General features: G+C 38.7%; 2 protein-coding genes across 3 annotated transcripts; one reads left to right on the top strand and one right to left on the bottom strand.

Annotated features, from left to right (window-relative positions):
* Positions 1–1792: 1792 nt before the first annotated feature.
* Positions 1793–14047, top strand: LOC135586312 (putative disease resistance protein RGA3). Of its 2 annotated transcripts, none has more exons than XM_065125851.1 (2): positions 1793–5200; positions 13479–14047. In XM_065125851.1, the coding sequence occupies exon 1, from the start codon at positions 1890–1892 to the stop codon at positions 5148–5150; it is 3261 nt and encodes a 1086-aa protein (XP_064981923.1). In that variant the 5' UTR covers positions 1793–1889; the 3' UTR covers positions 5151–5200; positions 13479–14047. The 2 variants fall into 2 exon arrangements, with proteins under 2 accessions (XP_064981923.1, XP_064981924.1); XM_065125852.1 differs by lacking the exon at positions 13479–14047 and adding an exon at positions 10984–12917.
* LOC135623196 (uncharacterized) lies at positions 13062–16158 on the bottom strand. Its single transcript, XM_065125853.1, has 5 exons — positions 15327–16158; positions 14976–15152; positions 14472–14570; positions 14142–14384; positions 13062–13867 (listed from the first exon to the last, which is right to left on the bottom strand). Exons 1-5 carry the CDS (start codon positions 15393–15395, stop codon positions 13409–13411), a joined length of 1047 nt encoding a protein of 348 aa, XP_064981925.1. The 5' UTR covers positions 15396–16158; the 3' UTR covers positions 13062–13408.
* Between the last annotated feature and the right edge of the window lie 433 nt (positions 16159–16591).

Genomic DNA, 16591 nt, shown 5'->3' with positions numbered 1-16591 from the left:
GTCACCTTCTACTAGAGAACCAGCCTCGTGCACCATTGACGTTATCATTGGTCTGCTCTCCGCAACGCAACCGAAGGGGAGGAAAGCGATTTCCATGAAAGCCTCACACCGCAAGCGAGAAATTAATACTTTAAAAGATAATAAAATTATTTTTTTATTCTTTCCATTCGTGCCCTTTTTACACATAACAACATATGTTATTTTTTTATCAACGAAGTTAATGACGTGAGGAGAATTTGGGTTAAATATTTCACTTTCGTAAGTGCAAGGATCTCAATGCTATTTTTTAAAGTATAAGGATCGAAATGCTCATCATAGTTAATTATAAGGGACAATCTATAATTACCCCTGATTATAGTTGTCATATGAGTTTTCCTTTATCCTAATTAATATTCATTATTTATTATGATAATTATTTTATTATTATTAAATTATTAAATTATTTTTCATAAATTATATTAATAAAATTTTTATGGATATTATTTATAACTTATATCTCTAAGAATTATCTAACTAAAAGCTACTAATATGACTTAGGATAATATAATTATGGGGTATTATTTATAAGAAATATTTTTATCATTTATAGGTTGTTTTAATCTATAATTTATATTCTTGTGTTAGTCTTATGTTTGTCAAAATGATTTGGACTAATAATTTATAAAAATTATATTAAAAATAAATATTAAATGATATTAAAGAATTTAAATTATGTGATGGGACTGAATAATACTATTTTGGATATACTTGATTGTATACCCAAGAGTAGCAATACTATTTTACAATGATAATAATAGTTCTTCATAACTATAATATTTTTGAGTGAATACTAGATATATCAATATTTCACTAAAAGATGAAATATGAATTATATTAATAGTTCATCATATTATTGGAAACTCAAAGTATTATTATTATTTTATTTTTGTTTATTATAGTAGTTTTTCCTTGCATTTATGCTTTTAGTATTTCTGTATTCTTTGATTTAAATTATTCAAAATGATTAAAATATATATATTACATCTTGATCTAGCCTTACTTATTGAAAGACTCGAAAGTATTATGGAATAAATTAATAAAATATATACTTCGAAAAAATCTAATAGATATAGTCTAATATTCATAAGAATGATTATTATAAATAAGTAACTAACACACATGAATATTTGAGGATTATTAAAAATAAGTTTAAATATATTGATAAATCATTGGTTGACACATTAATAAAAAAATTAATTATGACTTAATGATAGTCGAAAGATTCATGATCATATTCACAATATGACTAATAAGACCGTAAAACTTAAAGCATTATATATGAATATAAATGAGTCTTTTCTTACGTAATTAATTCTTATCTTTCTCTTTAGTTTGACTCAAGATTTACTATAATATATGTAATGAATAAGCTGATTAGTATATGTATTCAAGAAAAATTAAGACAATAAGATAACGGGTCAACGTTAGCTCTCTCACCTCCCTTCCATCCTTTATTTACCGGGTCAACGTAAGCGTAGGGGACAACCTTATTGTAAACAATGGTATAAAAAAATAATGATTATGACGAGCGATGTAACAAGTCAAATGTGAGAAGTGAGGAAGCATCGACGACATTGGTGGGGCGGAGAAAAAGAAAGAATATTTTTTAAACTAAAAAAATAGGATGCTATTTGCGGGAGAAAAAAAAAAGAAAACGGGGCGTTATCTTAGAAAAACAAAAAGAGAGATATTTTCAGAAAAATCGGTCAAAGAAAGAGGGGAATGAAAAACAAATGAAATGGTATCATGTTCCGTTGACTTGACTTTCCGAGATGGTATCGTCTTCTCTCTCTCTCTCTCTCTCTCTCACCCCCTTCCATTGCTAACATTGCTTCAGGAGCTCCATTGAAATGGCGCGGTGGGCCACCGTTATGCAGCTCTTCTCTCTCGCCACCGGCGTTGGCCCTGTCGTTGATAAGATCGCCGAGAAGGCCGTGGAGGGCGGCGTCAACGGCCTGCAGTGGGTCTGGGCCAACCACAAGGCCCTCCTCAACGTGGAGGCTGACATCGACAAGCTCCGCCGCGACCGCGAGCACATCAGCGCCATCCTCAAGGACGCCGAAGAGACCCGCTTCATCGAGGACCAAACCGTCCGCGAATGGCTCTCCGACCTCAAAGACTTCGCCTTTGACGTCGAGGACCTCGTCGACGAGTTCCAGATCGGCCTCGATATCGCCAAGCTGGAGAAGGCTCGTCTCTCCCCTGGCTCCCGGAAAAGGAGGCGGCCGTGGGACATTTTTCCTCCTTGTCTCACTTGGGTCTACCGTCAAAGGACGATCTCGGTAAAGATCAAGGAGATCAAGGAAAAGTTTGAGGAGATCAAGCAGCGCAGGAATGATTTCCAGTTAAGAGAGGGAGAATCGAGGAGGAGACAACAAGACAGCACACAACAAACTCCTCAACATACTGGCTCGCTTCGTGGCGACTATCAAGTTTTGGGCTTGGAGGAGGAAAAAAAAGAGATTTTGATGCATTTGAGGCAGGGCGGCGGTGTGAGTGGCGCCCCTAATTCTTCCCAAAGAGAGGGGAGAAGTGTGCCTGTCGTTGCCATCATCGGACCAGGAGGAATCGGGAAGACAACTCTGGCCAGGCTTGTCTTCAGCGACGAGGAAATCGAAAGATCTTCTTTTTTGAAGATCTGGGTTGGTGTTTCGCGCGATTTCGACGTGTGTAGGATCACAAAAGAGATCATTAAATCGATCACCGAAAAGAGTTGCTGTGGTTTGAGCTTGGATTTGCTGCAGCGTAAGCTTCGGGAGCTGGTCCTCGGAAAGAAGTTCTTGCTCGTGCTTGATGGTTTGTGCAACAACGACCTTTCGTTCTGGGACACGTTGCAGGCTCCTCTGATGGTCGGAGGCGAAGGTAGCAGAGTCCTGGTCACCGCCCGGAGTGAGCAGGTTCTGACATACATGCGCCCACGCCCTTCGTCCATAATATGGTTGAATGGGCTGGGTGAAAACGATAGCTGGCTCCTGTTCTGCAGCTACGCATTCCGACAAGCACCTACCGATCATGACGTTGGTAGAGAAATTGTGAGAAGATGCCATGGTTCGCCCTTGGCAATTATCTCGATCGGTGGCCTCTTGTACTCCAGAACTGAAGAGTGGAGGAGTATCCTCAGCGACATACCAGATCCAGAAGACGAAGCGCATGGCATCTTGTCGACATTAAAGGTAAGCTATGACTATTTGCCCTTGCATCTGAAGCAGTGCTTTGCATTCTGTTCCATATTTCCTAATGGTTATGAGTTCGACAAAGAGGAATTGGTAGAGTTCTGGGTCGCAGTGGGCTTAGCCAAACCTAGGGACTGCAGATCAGCAGAATATATTGGGTATAGGTACTTTGATTCTCTGCTCCGATGGTCATTTTTCCAGGGTTGTAATGGTCGTCACCACCAGAAACAGAAGTACAAAATGCCTGGCCTAATTCATGAACTAGCACAATCTGTTTCTGCACATGAATGTCTAAGAATCGAGAATGATGCATCATTCAGTGAATCTGAGAATGCACGCTATGCATTGTCATGTAACTTCCCCATGGAGCTTCCAATATTTCAGAAGTTATATCAGAATAAGAAACTTAGAACATTTATATTGCTCGGTGAAAATGGCACTCCCACAAAGCAGGTGCCGCGTGATCTTTACACGAACCTAAGATGTCTAAGGGTGTTAGATTTGAGGAGAAATGAGTTGACAGAATTGCCAGATTCGATTGGAAATCTTATTCACCTGAGGTACCTTAACCTTTTAGGTACTCAAATTGAGAGGTTGCCTGAATCATTGTGCAGCCTCTACAATCTGCAACTGCTAGAACTTGGTGACTGTAAGAAGCTTGTGGAGCTACCCAGAGGCATGAGCAACTTAATTAATCTACGATATCTGGGTCTGCGTCTAGATTGGGAAAACTGTAGACATAGATGGAGTGATGTTGTTATGCCACCAGGACTTGGCAGATTGACTTCTCTGCATACTCTTTCAAGGTTCTCAGTTTCCTCGGAGAGCGGATGCGGGATAAGTGAACTGAAGGGCTTGAAACTTCGAGGAGAAATTTGCATCTCAAAGCTTGAAATTGTTGATGTGAGGGATGCCATGGAGGCCAGTTTAGGTACCAAACAACATCTCGAAACTATGATTCTGCGATGGACTAACTGCAGAAGCCCTGCTTCACAAAGTGGAGGTGGAAGGGATGTGATCGAACAGCTCTGCCCAAATAGCAACCTCAAACACCTATGGATAGAAAATTACAAAGGTGCTGAATTCCCGAGCTGGCTTGGAGACCAGTCCATGAATTTGGAAACATTAAGACTTTATGGTTGTGAAAGATCGGAGAGGCTCCCACCTGTAGGAAGGTTGAGGAATCTCAAATGTCTGTTCTTGGAAGGACTGCACACAGTCACAGACCTTGGTTCACTTTCTGGTGATGGTAATTTTGCAGGATTTCCATCATTGGAGATGATCACCATATCAAATTTGAAGACTCTTGAGAGGGGGTTTGAATTAGTACAAGATGAAATGCCTTGCCTCAGAAAGCTGGTCATATCAGACTGCTCCAACTTACTACAACTTCCACAACTTCCAAACTCGCTTGAAGACATTGAGATTAGAGAATGTCCAGCATTATCTGCTCTACCTATGCTTTCGTCCCTTCAACAATTGGTACTCGCAAAATGTGGACTTGCAATAATTGAATCGATTCATCAGTTCACCTCTCTTTCTTCTCTGACTATTTCCCAATTTCCACGACTTGGATCTATAACAAGAGAGCACCTTCAAGACCTAGGGTCCCTTAGGAAACTGAAGATTGACCAGTGTGACAATTTTGTTTCACTTTCTTCTCAGCATCTTGTTTCTCTTGAAACTTTGGAAATATCTCAATGTTGTACATTTTCTTCCTTGGCTGGAGAGGGACTGCCAGCGTCACTCGAAGATCTCCGACTACAATCTTGTGGCAACCTCACATATTTTCCGGGGGAAGGAATGCCTGCCTCACTGCAGCGCTTGGCCATTGGTGGATGCCCAACTCTAGAACAAAGATGTCAAGTAGGTGGACGTGATTGGCACAAGATACAGCATGTCCCCCGTAGAGAAATTGGTGAGAACTCTACAGTCTAAGCTAGGATTTGCGAAGGCCCCAGCACAAAAATTAGGAAACTGATATGAAGGTATGTATTGTTGCTTTATATGATCTACCAATCTTTTGTTTCTTTATTTTTCTTTTAGTACTCAAGTCTTACATATATTGAATTACAACTAGCATGTCAATAGAAGCATAAATAATATATATATGTTACTCTCACTTTATGATATGATTTGTGATGTCTATATTTCATAAATATGATGAATAATATGCTCATGTTTTCGACTTTGAAGATTGAAGTACATACTTTCCAAAAATATCATTCTCAGTATTCTACGAAATATTGGCTAAGCATGTATTAATATTAATGTTTATGTTAAATATAGTGCAATAACCCAAGGTATACTAGCAAACTTAAATATGAGGTTAAGTTATGGTAATAAGTATGCATATAGTGACTAGAAGTTACGATTGAATTTTAATCAGCCTTAAGTGAATATTAAGACTTGAATGAGTTTGAATACAATTAAAGTAAGGAAGTTTAAGTTTTAGACCTTATGTATGTAGAAAATAATAAGCTACTCAAGCATGGATAAAATAATAAAAAATTCAATGGAGTTGTAAATTAAAGAAAAGTGTGATATAAAAATGCTAAGATACATATGTGAGATTGAAGAATGAATTTAGATTAAAACATGGTATTGTTGTCAAACTAAATTTGGCTCAAATTGGCTCAAATTGACTTATATGGATATATAAAGACATGAATAAAATTTTCAGATTATATATTATTATTTTAAAATTTTTCTTAAGCAAAGTTATCATGAGATTTGAAGTTGGTTATAATTTATTGTATCAAGCAATGCTTCGAGGTCTAATGGAAAGTATTAGTTTCAAAGATATTTTTGAGGGCTTTTGATAATTGAAGTTATCTTAGTTATTTAGTATAGAGCAGAAATATTTATATTTGAGAATCAGTCTTTGATATGGATAATGTCTTGAGTTTTTATATAAGTTTTAAGATATTAAGTCATAAGCGATATTATGATAAGATTGATGACATGAATATATATCAATCTTGATTAATTTCAGGATTAGATACGTGAAGTTTATAGGACTAAACTTTTTATTTAGAGGAAAGAATATAATATTTTTATCTTTCTAGGATCTATTTATAAATATAGATATTATAAGGATTAAATAACAAAAGGTTAAAAGACAAAAAAGGGAGGGGAGGGGGGTTTCTTCCCATCTCCCATGCATCTCTTAACAGCCTTTGCCTTGCGAGGAAAACAGAGACTGCGTCAATGGGAGAGAAGGGAAGAATAGAGAAAAAGAGAAGGGAGAAAGGAGAGAGGAAAAGGAAGATAAGTTTGTGTCTGTAGAAGAGAAGAGAAGGGAGAAAAGAGAGAGAAGGAAGAGAAGATAGAAGCATTCGATTGTGAGATTAGAGAAAAAAAAGAGAATAAAGAAGGAAAAGAAAAAGAAAAGAGGAAGAAGAAGAAAGGAGGAAAGAGATAGATCTCCGAGAATAAAAGAAAGAAAAAAAAGAATGAAAGAAAGGAAAAGAAAGGAAGAAAAATAGAAAAAAAAAGATAAAAGAAAAGAAAACTTAATAGGAGGTTTAATGGGATTGAACCATAGACCTCAAGTGATCCTCTCAGCTTTTCTCATGGAGACCAAGACACCCTAGCTCTAAGAAAGAAGAAAGGTTTATCGCTCCCTAGTACACTCGATCATTAAGAAACGTGACCTTTCACTAGCATATTCATTTTTTGAGTTAAATTAGGTAAGTATAAGCTTAATTCACGGTAAAATACTGATCGTATATATTATCATATGCATAATGTATTTTGAAAAGTATGTTTTGAATAATATGATCATCATGACCTAAATATAAATGTATATATCTTGTAAGCATAAAAATATGTGAATTGTGATAAAAATGTCTTATATGCAAGTTTATATGATCACGTGCGGTGTGGGAGTGCAAGAATATGTTTCGATGTGCAATATACATATATGACTTGCGATATAGGAGTGCACGTATGCATTATGACGTGTAGTGTGGGAGTACACGTATGTATTATAATATATGATATAGAAGTGCACGTATATATTATGACGTGCAATGTGGGAGTATATGTATATATTATGACGTATTGTCACGGACAAACTTCGAAACAGGATGTTTGATATAATGCTTATGTATATCCGTGTTTTTTGGCATGTTCATGCCTTGTACAGCATGTAAAGGGGCGGCCGAAGGCTTAATAGTCTCATTTTAGTTGGGTTGGTGGCCTCTTTAGGCTTGTAAATAAAGGTTGTGTCATGTGGACACGTGCGAGAGATTTTCGGTCTGTAATGGACCATTTTACCCTTTGTGGTGCCACTTTTTAGAGCTTGTAAAGTCTGTTTGTAATTTGCATTGCCTATGAAGTGTTTTTCGGAGATGTTTGCTTGTGGATCCCGATTGAGGCGTTCTCTCTAGCCCGTTCTCTCTTTTGTTGGTCCTAAGGGACAATGGGAGGCTTCGGGGAGGCTGACCTTTGCGGACGGACACGCAAGGGTGCCGCACGACTTAGGCAAAACCAGCTAAGTCCGTGACAGATGGTATCAGAGCGGGACAAGCACTCATAGAAACACTTAGCATGCAAACGTGGGGGACCTAGCGAGGCTGCGTTGAGGGCAGTCAGCACACGCACGACCGTTTGGGGGAAAACGGGCATGGAGATGTAGGGAAAAGGAGTCGCTTAGAGGAGCGGGCATCTGAGATTGGCATTCAGAGGAATGGCCAACCCTTCACGCAAGAGGCACCACGAGAACAGGCAAGCTTGGATGAATGTGGAGCGCACAAAGGTTGGGATGGCTGAGTTTGAGCTACGGCTCAACGTTGACAACCATACTTGATGGTGCTCAAGGCAAGCGAGGCGCTTGGTAAAGGATGAGACCATCCAAGGTGGAATGAGTTGCTCAACGACCAAAAGAGTTATGCAAAGCTCACAGAGGTGAGGGGAATTGCTAACTCGAAGAATTTGGTACTCATGCATGGGCTTGTATGCGGACGATGGAATGTTCGTGGCCATCCCAAGGCAACCGTAACTCGGCGCCATGGAGCATTGAAACTTTCTCTTCGGCATGTGAAGGATACGTCCGTAGGAGGCTGAAGTGTGCAATGAGTTCAGCATGTTGCTAGGCCTTGAGTGGTGCAGCGGGGGCTGTATTGACGTGGAGTCGCAATCTAGCAAGTGCATTTGCAGGAGGCAGAACAATGCACAGTTTGTTCAGCAGATCGGAGTAGTCCAAGGGGATGGTGGTCTCCGAAACGAAGAGAGATGTTGCTCCAATGGGACAGTTATCCAGGAGGGATAAGTCCCGGCTCTCCAGAGGGAGAATCATGTGAGACGGACCTCACATGTTGAGGAGGAGTACCTCAACAAACAACAACTCCACGAAGCTCGATGGACTGATCAAGCGGCGAGGAGTTGTCGCATGATCTCGCTTGAGAGAATGCATTGGAGGATGCATTGCGAGATCAAGTGGGGGAGCGACCCAAAGCAACTTAAATGAAGGCACACTTGGAGTCGATGTGGAGATCGGACTCAAGGGAGGGCTGACCCGTGGAATGGTGGGCGCGAGGGCCACCATCGACTCAATGCAAAAACGAGGAGTAGAGCAACTTGGGTGTAACTTGGCGAAGTACTCAAGCCGCATGAAGGGAGCCAGCATAGAAGTTGGAACATGGAGCAGAGGCACAGTGCTTTCCTTAGACAGAGGTCAAGGACATGAACTCTTGCAGAGGCAAGAGTATGATCATGTTGTTCCATGGGTCCTTCATTCTGACGAAGCGGACTCATCTTGCATGGTGCCAAAGACGAAGGGAGCTTCTGGGCACATGCACCTTATCTCGGAGGAGCATTTGATGGAGGAACTAAGGCAACTCAATTTGCGGAGGCGAAGTTGGGTTCAGAAGGCCTTAGCACGGGGCAAGAGGACGCAGAGGCGGGTACTCTTGAAGAATATGCCATAGTGTTGTCATTCAAGTTGTCATGAAGGAAGCGGTGCGCAGCGGAGATTGTGCTGGTAGGGGCAGAGGCCCAGGATCCAGACAATATTGCACAAATTACAGTGAAGTCGGTGGACTTCGGGAGCTACTAGGCGACGGACTGTCCTAGAGCGGTGCTTCATCTAGGTGTGACCCAAGAGTGGGTGGATGAAGGTCGATTGCCAAAGGAGCGAACAAAATCGAAGGTGGAGGAGACCCTGCGATGTATTGGCAGAGGCCACACTTGGAGGGTTCACAATTCGAGTTTATTCCACAAGGATCCGAATGCAATGGAGATGTCACCAGGAGGCGACATGGTGCAGCGGATCGTGGTGGAACAGTTCGTGGCAATGCGATACACACGACATAGTCCCGTGGCAATGCGAAACCGAGTACCCCAATTCTCTTATCTATCCAGCAGAGGAGCTCTGCATAAGTTCAAAGACCCTTCGAAGATAATGGAAGACAATAGTTGTCAAATCCTTACCAATGGTGATCAGTGGTACTGAGAATAGATTGTCCGCTTCATTTCCCAACGAAATGTCAATCGAAAGCGGAAGTGATGCGAACCTACTTAGATGTGACAACTAAGTGAAAGAAGAGTCAATGAGCAAATTTTGTGGAGGAAGGACCTAAAACTTCAGCAGTTTGTGAGACGATGCTCGTTAAAAGCTCCAACAAGCATCCACCCAGTTCAAGCAGCATGAGGAATTTGAGAGACTGGCGCAGTAAGGATGGTCTTTTCCTTCATCTGGGGGATCCGTAGGAATCAACAAGGATCAACACAACTCAGCCAACCCCACACCAGAGTCAGAGTCATTGGTGAGTTGAAGCAGCATGGCGGATCAAAGGTTCGACTACTCAAAAACAACAGCGAAGAGCAGCTAGAAGCCAAGAGGCGCATTGTAGCTAGAGCGGAAGATTGAAGACTCAGCAAAGGCAAGGAGTTACAGTGTTCACAAAGGCTTCAACGAGGACGTCGAAGGAATAAGTGGGGGAGAATGTCACGAACAAACTTCGAAACAGGATGTTTGATGTAATGCTTATGTATGTCCGTGTCTTTTGGCATGTTCATGCCTTGTACAGCATGTAGAGGGGCGGCCGAAGGCTTAATAGTCCCATTTTAGTTGGGTTGGTGGCCTCTTTAGGCTTGTAAATAAAGGTTGTGTCATGTGGACACGTGCGAGAGATTTTCGGTCTGTAATGGACCATTTTACCCTTTGTGGTGCCACTGTTCAGAGCTTGTAAAGTCTGTTTGTAATTTGCATTGCCTATGAAGTGTTTTTCGGAGAAGTTTGCTTGTGGATCCCGATTGAGGCGTTCTCTCTAGCCCGTTCTCTCTTTTGTTGGTCCTAAGGGACAATGGGAGGCTTCGGGGAGGCTGACCTTTGCGGACGGACACGCAAGGGTGCCGCACGACTTAGGCAAAACCAGCTAAGTCCGTGACAGTATGGTGTGGGAGTGTATGTATATATTACGATAGCGTGGGGTGGGAGTGTATGTATATGTTATAATATGAGATATAGAAGTCCATGATTTTTTTATGTTTCCTACGTATGCATATAAGCATTTCGAATTATTCCGATATAGAATTTTATGTCCTTATTATACGTATACTATGTTGTATGGTTATGCTTACTAAAGAAATTATAGGATGAGGTGGTTATGCTTGCTAAAGAAATCACAGGATGAGGTGTTTACTGTTAATTGTCTTATGATGATTTTAAAATATGATATACATGAAATGATGTATGCTCACCTGAATAAAGCTATAAAGGTTTGTATTTACTGAGTGATTACTCATTATAGACCCTATTTTGCAGATAAGGATATTAGTATCCCACCCAAGTGATTGGATAGGGAAGTGAGCACATGCAAGCCCATACCACTGTAAATATGGACGATGGCCTATGGACATTTTATATGTATAAATTTTAATCATGTTATATTTGGGTTTTCTTTTGGTTAGATGTTATAATTATGTACAGGTGTCAAAAATATTGTGTACATGAGAAACCTTGTCATTTTATTTAGTAAGATAGCATACTTACTAAATATCGATAATAATATTGTGTACACGATTATCTATTTTATGATTATCTATTTTCCGTTGCATTCATATCAATAATAATAATGAAAATTTAAAATGTGGTATCATACTTTAATCATGCATATAAGATATGGGTGAAACTAGGGGTATAATGTTACACTTTCTATCTTAGGGCTTTGACAGATCTATCCTTTCAAAGTTTGGAAATAATATATTTGTTTCTTCAAAATTTAAACTATCATACATATCCATCTAAATGTTTAGACCTTATATATAAATATCTTTAAATATATAGATTCTTTATGTGTGCCACTCCCGTTAGCATGCTTCCAATCAAGTCATGGTGAGTGAGTAATCTTTGTGGATTGAAAGCACATGCTATTCAATGGCACACTATTAACCATGGCTACTGGTCAATTTTAAAAATATTAAAATTTTAAAAATACATAACACATGCTTTAATATATGACAAGGATAAAATAATAGACAAACATTCTCTATAATTGAGAACTTAAATTTAAAGGGACAAATAGAAAAACTACTAATTTTTAGGAATATATGTAATATTTTTAGAGGCTGTTAATGGCATTTGGAGTTTCAACATTGGTACACTAATGGTGAATAGTTGTAAATTTCTTTGTGCAACTATCCTGTCTAGGACTTCCCCAACATTGGTACAATATATGTAATATTTACGAAGGATCATATTCATTGATGGACTCTCTCTTTTCCTTTTCAAATTTTGATAATCATAATTCTTTACATTGTCATCCATTCACGGTGTAAGAAGTTTTGAATTGATTATGATTTTTCAATATATCAAGAAATTTGACTGAGCAAAATTGTTATATTGCATGTCGTTGCAATGAGAAAAAAATTTGTTTAGAGCCACTCCAGAAGATGCATTCTGGTGGTGTTATCAATTTTTTGAACTTAGATGAGATTTAGCTCTGATTCTTGGCAAATAGAGGCACATAAGTTTTGAAACGATCAATTACCTCGTATTATCACGAAGGAAACTCATTTGTACTGTGTATTTCTTGAGCTTTGTTTCGTTGTATCATGAATTGGAAAGTCTTAGAATGTAGTGCGACATCTTTCATCATCTTTTGAGCAAATTAGTCAATGTACTGTGAGAGCTTCATACAACTGACAGAAAATATGCATTTGTGAGGTGCATTTCATAACAGGCATATGTGCAATAAAGCTCTCGAAAGCATCGTTTTTGTTTACTTGTCAAGCTAAAGTTGTGGTGATATACCTTCCGGCGTGTTCTTGTTTTGTCGTGCCAAATACACACCCATACCTTCATTAGCCACTATGCATATTTTGCAGAGATTATTGGCATTGAGCATGTCTTCAGTGGCCTATAATCATTTTTACTATCATTGATTAAACTTCTGACCCAGATTGAATTAGGCTGTTACAAGTTCAGGTTAGGCTTTTGGTTGAACTAAGTCTATTGGTGGTCTTAATGGAAATTTTCTTGGACTTAATATTCGATGGGTTTAGAGGCTGAATTTCTAGTAAAAACTAGTTTGGAACTATGTTTCTGGATATAATTCGTTTGATTGACTGACTTGATTCATTGGGATGATTACATTGGATGCGTTTGAAAGGAACAGAAAAATGGTTAGGAGTTGAATCGAGTCAACTTGGTCTTTTCTGAACTGTCCAAACTATGCAAATATTCTTCACAGAAATCAGGGACTGTCAAGTCAACTTGTTCTTGTTTGGAGTGTCTAAATTTGGTCTCACAGAGGCCAAGCCTCACAGTGAGGTGGTTTCAGATGAACATAGATTAGCAAATGCAAAATATGTGCATAAGACAATACCATGTTCAAATCTCTGTTCTACAAAACATGGAACTTTATAAGAAAAAACTGTCCAGTTACATGAGTAAATTGAGATCCATGCATATTCATCAATCTCAATTGCAATGTTGTTTACTGGTGATATGGTTTTTATCTGCCAACTTTTCAAAAATTCACAATACAAAGGGAAAATAGGGTCTAATGCCAACCTATAATTGTACCTTTTACTTGCCAGCACACCAACCAAAAGCTGCCCTTCGTATTGCTTGCCTAATCTCTTATATTGGGAAATTTTGTGAAAATAGAATTCTGTTGCCAGAGGATATACTTTATTCTGATTTTATGCACACAGCTGCACTAAACAAAGAAGAGACATTACATCATTTATGCAAAGTCATTCATATGGATCAGCGGATGTGAAACCCCTGATTCAGCAATTGTGGTGTCCTTGCAGTTCAGTTGTTCTTTCATCTCGTTTGCTGATGAAATCTTGGTATCTACTCTTCTGGGAGATTCAGCATCACTCGAGGGAGATGAATCAGATGAGGATTCTAACTGATGTTTGGTTACTGAGAACTCTGGTTGGAGAACAGAAACATGGGCTTGTTCTTGGAAGAAGACAGAAGAAGCTGATTCCATGAAAGCAGACATCTTCTGATCATCCTCTTTCATCTTTTCAGCATACTTGTTGAGATCAAACCCGGCTGGATTATGGCCCCCGAATGCAGATTCCAGTTTGTCCATTTCGAAGAGGTCAGTCATTATTTTCTGACTCTCCGTGTTATCAGAGTAAACAAATTTCACCTTTTTGTGAGTCTTATGCTCAAGAAAGGGCTTCACCATCTGCAAAATAGGAGAAGAGGCAGAAATAAACTTTTACACATAAGGAAATCTAAAAGATGTAAAGCTGTTAAATTTCATCCAAATGCATTAAATAGACATATATGTATTATATACACACATATATTTATATGTTATTTAGAGACAAAAAATCAGAGGTATATGATTTTTTTTGTTCTAGCATCACTTTTGGATAATCTATGATTTTGTTTTTGTTAGTTTACTCCAAGAAAAGTAGGTTTTGTGGATGATATAGCATGTGAAATTAAGGCCATACCTTCCAAAATGATTCAAAAATCCTTGGAGGATTATACAGGATTCCCAGTCCCAGCCTTTCGGGATAGTAGTCCTGCAAAATATGAGCTGTTTCACGAGTCACTTTTACTGATACACTTGCCATAGTCCAGCCTTGAAAATCTATGAGCCACACCATTTGCTCCTGATTTGCTGCTAAATTGAAAATGGCATTCTCCATACAGTAGACCAGGTATCTGATTTGTCCTTCACTTGAGCTAGTATTCTGCTCAAGTTTTCATATCGCATCAAGATCTAAACAATGAAATCTAAAATTGAATACTCAAAAATATGTTACTTTGGCTACTCGAACCTGAAATCCAGGCCTCATAACAAGAACAGCTCTTCCATTTTTGTCAAGGTAGTCAGCCCTGTAGATTTTTCCAGTCTCAGCTTCATGAGCAACATCCTCCTAGAAGATGGAAAGGGAGTTTCATTGGTATCATGTGAAAAAGTATGAACATGGGTTAGTAATCTTAAATTTGTTTAGTTTATTTATCATTTCAAGTCACATGTCAAAGTTCCTTAACACAATTTGCATTTCACTCAAGCTTCCATTATAAGATTCAATGAACATTGAGGTATATTTTGTTACAGTATTCTCATTAAATTACTTAGTTTCTTTCCAGAAATATATCTGATAATTATAGTACTTTAGTCAATATATTCCTCATGGTAATCTTAAGTAGGTTATTTCTACTCTGTGGAGGATTGAAGTTAATTTTCATGATTTATCAGGTTCTTGAAGTAACTTTGTAGACCAGATGAGCACTTTAGCTAGACTGGCACATCTTTACAAAAAGAAATATATGCATACCCAGCGAATGGTTTCTGGCTTATATTCCAATCTCCACTTCAGAGATTCCTTCAGCATCTTACTTGCCCTTTCCACATTCCAGTTTCTTGCACGTAGATACCTCGATACCGAAGCATCTGAACAGAAGTTTGGAAGCATATTGACCATTGGACCCAAGATTTCACGAACTTCATTTATCTAAATGGCAGGACACATGACCAATTTTCTCATCAGAAGGAATACTGGATGTTGAAAAAGATTACGGTAGTCATAGGTGCTATAGACTACATAGTATACGCATTTGAGATATTTTAAGTCACAATAAAGTAAACAACAGATTGAAAAACAAAAGCATTCACAAAGCACACTTACCTTAGCTTTCCGCTCTTCGATGGACAAGGATTTCTCAATGCCATTCCCTTTTGATTTTACTATATTCATCCTCACACAATTGACCAACTGTAGGAGGCTTCAAGAACAAATTTCCAAGTAAATGCATTAGCATAAAGTATTAAGAATTTGCACTCATTTGCTAAAGAAATTGCATAAAATAAGTAGCGACAGCTCTCAAACATAATTTAGTTGCATAATGACCAATTTCTAGGCATTTATTTATGTTGAGGAAAGATTGAGAAGTAAAAGATAGAAAGACTTATCTGACACTTATTCCTCATACAAAGTAGAAGTCAGAACATATATTCCCGGATGTATGTTCAGATCTGGGAATATTGTGCAGCATAATACTATTTAAGCATAAGTGGCACGTTCTGACCAAAGCGACCATGATGAACCATAGTGATCGACATGTACGGTACTAGAAACATGATTCATGCTAGGCACAGGATTCGTACCTAATGGGATGGACATGTGAATACCAACGGCATGCACTGGTGGCACATTGTACCCCCCATGCTAGTGAAACTAAAATCACTAAATCAATTCACATACAAAAATGATTTTGATAGCTTTTTTTTATTTCCATCATAGATACGTATAGATGTTTCATATGATACAAGCATCCATCTGAATTAAGTTAGATTTCTCGAGTTCTGTGGTTCATGAGTGTCTTTAGCTGTGTGTGTGCCTTTTGCCGTCTGCTATATCACAATCTTTTTATTCTAAAATTAGATATCTGACAATCATGTTCCAACTCACTTTTCTGATAGATCAAGTTGAATAGCTAATCCATTATTTCATTTACAGGTGGTGTATGATTAAAAGAGAGTTCAAAATTCGCTTGCACCCAACTATTATGCATCTGCAGTTGCTGGATGAAATCGAACATCTAAATACCATTTGGAATGTGAAAATTTCAGAAGACTGAAACAGATTGTGTAAATAGAACAATGGAATCATGACAAAGGGCATCAAAACTATACAGTTGAATGATCTGGTATCCTGATCGCTTCTGAAGATTTGTATCAAGGAAGTCAATAAGCAATTGTACAGACAGAACTAAGGTGAGTTAGCAAGATCAACTAGCTGAAGCTACATTAACACTTGTGAGTTGAACCTTTTCTCTTGTCTTTGTTTCATGATCTATGGATCACCAATCATGGAATAAGATACGGTGATCATCTACTCATCGTAACGTCTACCACATGTGTGTGACCCCCTAGGCCCAATATCGAGCTGGT

The sequence above is a fragment of the Musa acuminata genome, chromosome BXJ2-9 (genome assembly GCF_036884655.1).
Source record: "Musa acuminata AAA Group cultivar baxijiao chromosome BXJ2-9, Cavendish_Baxijiao_AAA, whole genome shotgun sequence".
NCBI classification, from domain to species: domain Eukaryota; kingdom Viridiplantae; phylum Streptophyta; class Magnoliopsida; order Zingiberales; family Musaceae; genus Musa; species Musa acuminata.
This window is presented reverse-complemented; position numbering and strand designations above follow the sequence as displayed.

Bases quoted from the DNA above. Each gene is read 5' to 3' on its own strand.
- LOC135586312 (XM_065125851.1), top strand. From the start codon at position 1,890: ATGGCGCGGTGGGCCACCGTTATGCAGCTCTTCTCTCTCGCCACCGGC.
- LOC135623196 (XM_065125853.1), bottom strand. From the start codon at position 15,395: ATGAATATAGTAAAATCAAAAGGGAATGGCATTGAGAAATCCTTGTCC. The intron at 15,153-15,326 runs GTAAGTGTGCTT...CCTGCCATTTAG, and splicing joins TCGAAGAGCGGAAAGCTAAG to ATAAATGAAGTTCGTGAAAT. The intron at 14,571-14,975 runs GTATGCATATAT...TCCATCTTCTAG, and splicing joins AGCCAGAAACCATTCGCTGG to GAGGATGTTGCTCATGAAGC.